Here is a 9,216-nt window from a genome sequence, read left to right on the forward strand (position 1 = left end):
GAGACAACAATGGTGACCTCTCTGACATTATGGTTACACAATATTTGGTACAAGTTGAGGAACAAGTATTTGCAGTTCAACTTTAAAATAGTTTTTTATTTAAAGATTGTGTTTAAATATGAATTTTACTTTAAAAAAGAAATCCATGATTAGGGATTAAAGCCTCATTTGTTTTCACATATATTTGCTAGTAGTAGTGGAGATGGTTTGTATAGTAGTGATGGTTGGTGTTGCAGTGACTATCGTAATAATGGCGATTGATAATTGATATTTGTTAGTAATCGGGAGGAAAATAGACTTGATTAATTTATTTAATTTCATTTAAAAATTTAACTTAATGAAAACACCGACTCAAATCGAATCATGATACCTAATGCTGAGCTGAAAAAAATAAAATGTATTTGAGAGGATGAGCAGTTGAACTACTGGTATACTTTTTGTCTGTGATAGAATCAGTAAAGGAAAAGCAAAAGAAGCAAATTGAAATCACACATAGTTTACATGCATGTGTAAGGCATACCAAAAGCACAAAAACAAATAAAAGCATAATGGGACAGGCCCTCTCCTCTCTGCCATCTGATAGCAAATGTTACCTGTTTCTTCTTAAAAAAAAGCATGTGGCATGGAATGAATTATGCTCCATGCTTTTGGCCCCAGTTATCCTTTTTCTTCTCAAATCTCAATCATGTTAATGGAAAAAGTGAGGAAAAATAACTTAATCACACCTTACTAATTTTGGAAACTAATAAAGCAAATGCTACTTATTGTTTAATTAATCACTTCTTCTTGTTCTTTTCCTTGCCACTTGAAAAGAAAGTGCTTAATCCAAACAAATTTGCTGGAGGAACATTTAGTACTGGACTGAATTTAACTCCATTGTTGTATGGTGCCTTCTTCAATGGAGGTTTTTGACTGTTTGAACCATTAGAAGACATTGATTTTGATAAGTGTCTTTGAGAATGATGCTTTAAATTATCCTTTGATAATGTTGAATTGCGCTTCACACTTGGAGATGAACCAGTTGAATTGCTTCGAGATAAAAGTGGCAATGGACATAAAGTTCTTGCATACCCGCTCCCACAACTACTACTTCTTTTGAATCTCCAAAACGACTTGGAATTGGGATTCTGTTTCTCATCCGATGATTCGAGAACCCCTGTTTTGTTATTTTGGATTGCATATTCATTATTCGACGTTTTGCCACTAGTATTACACGGATGTGGCGGTGGTAATTGTTGTTGCTCTGTTTTTCTAGGCGGAATAGAGGAAATTCTTCTCTTGATTTCAATTGGAAGAATCTTTCCGTCAAAGAAAAGCTCATCAGCAGAAGAAGATTCTAGATCTAAGCTCTCACGAAATACACAAAAATCAAAATCAATGCTGGAGGAAGGTGAAGTTGATCGAATATATTGTTCAATAGGAACAGAGCCTGTTTGTGAAACATCATGAGAAAAGGAGATCCGAGCTGGACTCATTATTCCCACACTAGACTCGTCAGATGAACACAGCTCAATCGCCATTGCAAGTGGAACTTTTAAAGCAATTAAGTTAAACAAAATGGTACGCAGATCATAGAGACTAGAAGAGAATGTTAAATAGTACTCCCCTAGTAGTATGGTTAAAGCAGAGAAAATGATGATGAATAACGAGAGAAGCGTGAGAAGGAGGCTAAAGAGGAATTAATGGAGACTTGGAGATGAAGATAAATAGAACATATAGATATGTAGATGAGTAAAGTGTTAAGTGATAACTAGTTAGAATTGGTCGACCAAATTTTGAAGCAACGTGGGTGGGGATGGAACCGTGGAAGGTGGAATTCAAATACTTTTGGAAAAAGTAAAGTTAAATTGCAAGGTTTTGTAAAATTAGCATTCTTACTTGAAAATCTTCCTATTAAATACCTTTACTAGGTTTAACACTGAAAAATAGACTATAGCAACAACTACTAATCTTAAAGGAATCGAGTTTCTTAAGTTCGTCTAAAATGAAGTGCAATTGAGTTAGGTTCAGCTACTGAAACAAAGTGCAAAATAAGATAATAGAGAACACAGCGATATACCATGAAAAACTCATTTGCTTAAGGGAGTAAATTTTGTAGGATTTTCAAACAACATTTCCTAACTTTAAGCGAGCGATTTCAGATTACAACTCAATAATCGAAGGGACTAATTCTTGTACCCAACTCAACACTTATTGTTCTAAGAACTCTCCAATAAACCTATAGCTTCAAATGAATCATCTCGGATAATAAAATGGATTGTAAATTAATGCATATTCAAATGTCTTATTAGAGTGGAACTCAATTTGACTTGAGCGAATGAACCGCAATATGAAATCTTCGACAATCCGTTACCATTCATCAAATGTGCTTTTTCAATATCTACTTACTTTTTCACGATATAAGTTGAAGAAACACATCAAATTAAATCAATTATCTCAAAAGAAAAATATATATATATCACATTAAATCAATTATCTCGTGCAAGATCATGTTTATCAAGTAAATTTCTCATGAGAAAATATATCTTATTCAAGAATGAGTATTTCATAGATTGAATTAGATCTCAATTGATATGAACAGTATATTATATTATATAAAAGGAAAGTGAAAGATCATATTATAAGATACCATAAATTTTCATAGCTCACATGTCCTTATCCTAAGAAAAGTTTGAACTACACAAAAAAATTGGCTAAATAACTGGCAAGGATTTAAAGTAAATTAACTTGGGACAGATTTATAAATTAAATAGCTACCAAAATGTCTTTAAGTTCTCCATTATCATACTCAAAAATTTTGCTGATAATTAGGGTGAATTAAATTGTGATGGAAGTGAAAGATATATTGTTACATGCTCGCAATAATTTTCCTTCATTGTAGACTTATTTATGGTGAATTAGATCGGGAAGAACGTGACATTTCATCTCTCTTTGGAAGAAAAAAAACTTTAAAACACTAAACATAATTAAGAGAATTATATGAGTGATCATTGTTAAGATCTTTTTACATATAGAATATAAATAAGAAAAATAGAAAAAATGTCAAAAAAAAGGTGAGAAAAAAAAAAGATAAACCGTATTTTAGGTCATATAGAGGTCCCACGTCACATTGCTTATGCCTAGTTTTATATTATATATAGATTGTCTTCTATTAGAGTTGGAAAAGGATTAGTATCGCGCACATGAGAAATGGCAAAACAGTTGGATTTGCCTCTCTCTATAGGTGAGGTCTAATTCAAACATGATTTAGCAAAATATTTTTGAGCCTACCAACCCCTTTCAATTCTTTTTAATGACTGATTTAATTCACCATTAATCTCCTTTTTCCAACAACTCCAGCAACTTGCCTGTAAAGGAGTTGTCTTTTGTGAAGTATAATCCCCTATGAGTATACATGTTTGGAAGTGATTTTAAAATTGTGGGAAACGCTATTACAATAATTTGTATTTATGTGGTGTCAGTATTACTTTCAAGACAATGACTTGCTATAATATAGTGTTCATAATCTATTTACTATTTTTAATTTTTGTTCAGTATTGATATTGCAGTATTTTTCCCAAAATAAAACACGTTTTTGTCTTTTGATTGCACTAGCTAGCCACTAGGGGATCCATGTATTTTGCTAACACATCTCTCCTTAAACAGATAAATATGGAAGGGATATATATATATATATATATATATGAATAAGTCTATCCTCCTTTTGGTTCCCTCCATTTGAATTAGTTGAATATTTTATTCGTTTAATTGAGAGATTAATGATGAAAAGTTAGATTAAAATTGTCTACTATAAGTTTTTTTGTTTTTTTTTTAGCAAATTCATATATTTAAGGGAAAAGGGCATGTTATACTCCTCAATTTTAACATTTAGAGTTGTTATATTTCTCGTTATGAAAGTGATTCATATATACCGCTACTATTATACAAATAGTTCACATATACCCTTTTCCTCTAACGGAAGTGAAAAAAAATAATTTTAATTTAATTTTTTTAATTATTTCTTTGAAAAAATTATAATCCATATGGGGTATTTGATCCTCCTCACACATTTCTTTTTTTACTTTTTATTTCAACAATTAATTTAAATTTATTATTTTAATGGATAATTTTATTTATGTTTCACTAATTTTCTTGTAATATTTATCATAGATGCCCCAATTATTTTTTACAAATAAAAAAACTAAATTATAATATAGCCGCAAAAAATAGTTTACATTTTTTTTCTTTACACTAAAGAATGAAAGAAAAAAAAACAAGAAACTCAAATAATAATAATCAAAAGAAGTAAAAAAAAAAATTATGTATGAAAAAAAATAAAATATACCCTAAACTTTGCTAGAAGGGTCATATATTTCCAACATGATTTTAAGAAAAAAATTAAGTCAAAAAAATAAATTTAAAACTATTTTTTTTCCAGATGAAGGGTATATGTGAGCTTCTTTTATAACGATGGAGATATATGTGAGTCATTTGAATATCGATAAAGTATATATGAGTCACTTTTATAATGGAAATATATCAATTCTAAATAACAAAATTAAAGAAATATATCAAACCATTTTCCCGACCTTTAATTTGGTATACTTGATCTTCCATATGGACAAACTAGGGGTGTTCACAGGTTGGTTTGGATTGGTTTTTGGTTAAAACCAAAACCAAACCAAACTTAATTGGTTTTTAAATTATCAAAACCAAACCAAACCAAATATAATATACATTTATCGGTTTGGTGGTTATCGGTTTCGGTTTGATTTGGTTCGGTTATTCGGTTATTAACCATACACAAAAATAAAAGAAACAATTCATTCAAAATGTGAAAAAAGTGACAACAATCCATTCAAAACTAAAAATAGTTAGAATGACTTAAATTTTTACTGAACTTTCGATCACTAAATTTACTATTCAATAAAGCTTTAAAATTCATTATATTAGCCTCGAAGGAAGAGACAATAACATTTTCAGTTCCACAAGAATTGTCATAGACACTCATATACATGAAATCAATAAGATAAATGTTTTCATCTTAGACATTTTTGTTTTCAATAAGTAAATTATAAAGAAATTTTAATGAAAATATGTATAAGATCTTTAAAATTGTTTATAAAAACAATCTATTAAGTATGTATATTAATAAAATATATGTATATAATTCATCGGTTTGGTTTGGTTTGGTTCGATTATTTCTTCGGTTTTTTTTTAATAAAACCATAACCAAACCAAATACTATCGGTTTTCAAAAATCTAAAACCAAACTAAACCAAACCCAAATAAAATTGGTTTTATTTTATTGGTTTGGTTCGGTTTTTCGGTTTGGATCGATTTTTATCCAAACCGTGAACACCCCTAGGACAAACAAAGAAAAACATCATATTTTACAGAGCAAGTGCTAAAAACAAGCATTTCGTCTAGTCAGTTGTCAGTACGGATGCAAAAGTTAACTTGGAAAGCAAAAAAAGATTTAAATTTTTTGAGAAAACAGATTTAGTCAAAAATGTAAGCAAACTATTTTACCTCACAATAATATACAAGTAATAACATAAAGTTTAAAACATCTAATTTTTTACGTAATTTGAAAATTTTGATTTGTCAATTGTTATTTAATTTAAATATTTTGAAACTACATACATGCATTACATTTTTAAAAAAAATAAAAAATAGAATGTTAAAAGAAATATTTTTAAAATGGTTATTAAAGAATATTTAACTTTTATAATAATGTCATGTCAAATAATATGGAATAACAGATGGAAGAATAGGTACTAGAGTATTAGTTTTAAAACGACAAAATAATGGTGGGTTATTTGGTGCTATATATGCCGTGCAAGCCCCACTTCTCATTTATGTTCCACTCATCATTCACATAGCCAACTGTATATCTAGGTTATATCACGTAAATTGTATAGGGAGAAAAAAAAAGAAGGGAGCGCTATATCCGAATGGGTTTATTTGATGTCCGATATACTATTAGAATTTATGCTTTTAGGATTTCACTTACATACATAAATAATACATTAAGTAAATGTTTGGTCATAAGTTTTAAGATTCAAATTTGAAATAAGTAATTATTTATAAAATTTGAACAAAAGTTTAATTTTAATTAAAATTATGAGTTAAAATCCTAAATTTACCAAAAAATAAGATTTTAATTTTTTAAAATGTAAAATTTGACATGTAAGTTTGTATTTTATATATAAAAAAAGGCTCATCATTTTAAATTTAGCAAAAAAGATCCATACTCGATGTTGTCCCTATAATGTGGAATGATTATAGTTATATTAAAGAATAGTTAATTACTAGTATTATTGTTGATTATTACTTTTTGCATATTCATATCTATTAAAGCAGGTAACAATTATATATCTTTAGGCCATTTATCGAACATTTTATGAACGATTGGTTATTTGTAGTTATGTCTTTTTAGATGACATGACAATACACACACTCTTTTACACTATGAGCTAGTGTTGTAACTCACCTTTTAAACAAAGTAATCTCAAACTTCTACTCCATAGCCTATGGCATATCAAAGGAAACAAAGAAGGGGTCCATGAAAATTGAAATGAAAGATAATGGTTCTAATAAGTTGTGGGCAATAGAGACATTGGAATATTGGAATGTATCATATCCTCTACCTGCTTTCTTTTTTGATATCTCTTTCTTACTTTGTTCAACCACTAGCCATGTGAGCAAATGCTAAAAGGAATAGCAACTCTACCAAAATATATCACTTTCACATCTTTTCACTCTTTCATTATAATTAACGTGTTGTGCTGTCTCTTTTTCTCCATCGTTGGCCATGCCTATCTTACAATAAGGTCTTGGTTGTACTTAGACAACAACAACAACAACATTAGTGAATTAGACTAGCTAAGAGGTTTATCTATTGCACAAATTGAAACTTACACTAGCTAGCTCGTTTAATGTGCATACAAATTAGGTGTGGATCTATGTCTTAAACACTACTAAGAGTGAAATTTTCGATTGAAAAATATTTAGTGGCTATTTTCACGGATATTTTGATTGATTTAGTGGGAAAAAAATCAATGGAAATTTTCTCACCATACGTTTTCGAATGAGCTGATTTGATGAGAATGGAGTAGGAAAATCTTGTTTTATAGCAGAAATTTTTCATTGAATTGTGATTAGAAAAACCTCTATTTCAAGTAATGAGTCTAATCAACGATATTATGTTCAAGTTTTACATATACTTGACAACAACAACAAAAATTTATGAAGAGTGTGATCCAGTCATGTATGGAGAGTAGAATGTACACAAACTTTATATCTACCTTTTAAGATAGATAGGATGTCTCTAATAATAGATACTCGATTCATGTTTAATATACTAAATTAAATGGTCACCTTCTTCGATTCTAATTCATTAATTGAAAATTTACATATACTTTGTATAAGTATGCAACCTCTACTTTTGATCATTATTAATTAAAATACATATACTCCAAACATATCTAAAGGCTGCAAGCATTATACGGTATTTTCAGTATATGTTTTATCAGTGTTTTCAAAAACGTTTTTGGGGCGAATCTCGAAGCGGGGCGTACCAAAAATGCTTCGGGGCGTAAATTAAAGGCGTAAGTCCTAAAATTTGAGGCGTAAGCTCCGAGCATAAAAATGTAAGTCCTAGGCGTAAAAACGTACGCCCGAGCGTTTTTAATTTATTTTTTTTGAACCTTTTTTGCTTAAATCATATTTTTATTATTGGTGTAATGATATTTCTCAAATAGTAATTGTAATACTTTTTTTCTTCGTTATTGATTATTAATACTTATCTCAAATAAAAATCGTAAATATTGAAATGATATTTCTCAAATAGTAATTGTAATACTTTTTTTCTTCGTTATTGATTATTAATACTTATCTCAAATAAAAATCATAAATCATTGAAAGATTTACTTTTGCTTATTTTATTAGTAATAAAACTATAAAATTGAATATATATGAGACTATGCCCCGTAGATCCGTGGGACTGTATAAAACGTCTCGCCTCACACCCCCGCCTTTTAAAACACCAGTTTTATAATTTGGTCCATTATTTCAAGTTCACACTTAAAATAGAAATTTGAAGAATAAGTTTGAGGAGTAATTCCAAAAAAGAAAAGAAAAAAATAGGAGTATTTCAAGTTTCTTTCATAAATAAAACTTCGTTTTTTCTTTGAAGTGATCATTCGTGTCCAAACTCCAAACATAAACTTCCAATTTTCAAGTACTTAATTTGTTTTTCAAACTTCAAACAAATCATGTCAAAAATCATGGATTTGTAATCACCTCTGGTCCCAATCATTAATATGGTGCAATTCATTTTTCCTAGTTACATTTTGGAAGTTATCAAGGATGTTGCAAGATTTATTTTAAGCTAGTATTTGATCCTAGATTTTAAAATATTTGTCATGTTTTGATAAAGTTTCACTATGTGTTTGACCATAATTTTTGAAAAAAAATATAATTTTTGAAAAAAAATATAATTTTTTTAAAAATAATATGATTTATACCCATAAGTTTTAAAAACTATTCAAAACCCATAAATTTATATTTTCATTTTATAATTAAACTCATAATTAATTATAAGCTCCAACCTACTTATAACCAATTACACAGGTCAGAGTAGGAGTTACTGAAATTTTCTCAACTCACAAAGCAGCATCCAAGTTTTATATTAACATATTCTATGAAACAATGTCATTACATACTTAAGAGTGAAATAAAACAATAAACATATCATAAACATAAATACAATACATAAGTGGTTGCCTACTTAGGTAGAGTGAGTGTCTTCATGGTGCATTTCTCAAGCTTGCCAAGTTGAGATTAATTAATGGTGGACTGATTTTTATAAAATATAAGGTTTGGAGTAAATTTTAAAAATTCTCAAAAAAATAGAATTTGGCTCCAAAATTATTTTATTTTTTTGCCAAAAACATTTACCAAAAATGAAAAGATAGATGGCCAAATACTTTTGCCCAATTTCCCCCCAAAAATTACTTTCATTTTTTATAATCAAATGGATCCTAAGGGCCCGTTTGGCCATGCGATAAGGTATCATGATATGGAATCATGATATGGTATCATGATATGGAATCATGAGATGAAATTGAAGGTTTGTTTGGACATGCGATATGGAATTTTTGTGTTGTATATTTTCTCATAAACATAAAAATCACATAAGTTGTAAAACTATTAAAATAGCCCCAATTGTTT

General features: G+C 28.9%; 1 protein-coding gene across 1 annotated transcript; it reads right to left on the reverse strand.

Annotated features, from left to right (window-relative positions):
- Window positions 1-422: 422 nt before the first annotated feature.
- Window positions 423-1,731, reverse strand: LOC102602487 (uncharacterized). The gene has a single exon (XM_006346843.2). It carries the CDS (start codon window positions 1,518-1,520, stop codon window positions 777-779), a length of 744 nt encoding a protein of 247 aa, XP_006346905.1. The 5' UTR covers window positions 1,521-1,731; the 3' UTR covers window positions 423-776.
- Between the last annotated feature and the right edge of the window lie 7,485 nt (window positions 1,732-9,216).

The sequence above is a fragment of the Solanum tuberosum genome, unplaced genomic scaffold (genome assembly GCF_000226075.1).
Source record: "Solanum tuberosum cultivar DM 1-3 516 R44 unplaced genomic scaffold, SolTub_3.0 scf00085, whole genome shotgun sequence".
Classification (NCBI taxonomy): domain Eukaryota; kingdom Viridiplantae; phylum Streptophyta; class Magnoliopsida; order Solanales; family Solanaceae; genus Solanum; species Solanum tuberosum.

Excerpts from the sequence above, each read along its gene's own strand:
- LOC102602487 (XM_006346843.2), bottom strand. The coding sequence starts at position 1,520 with ATGGCGATTGAGCTGTGTTCATCTGACGAGTCTAGTGTGGGAATAATG.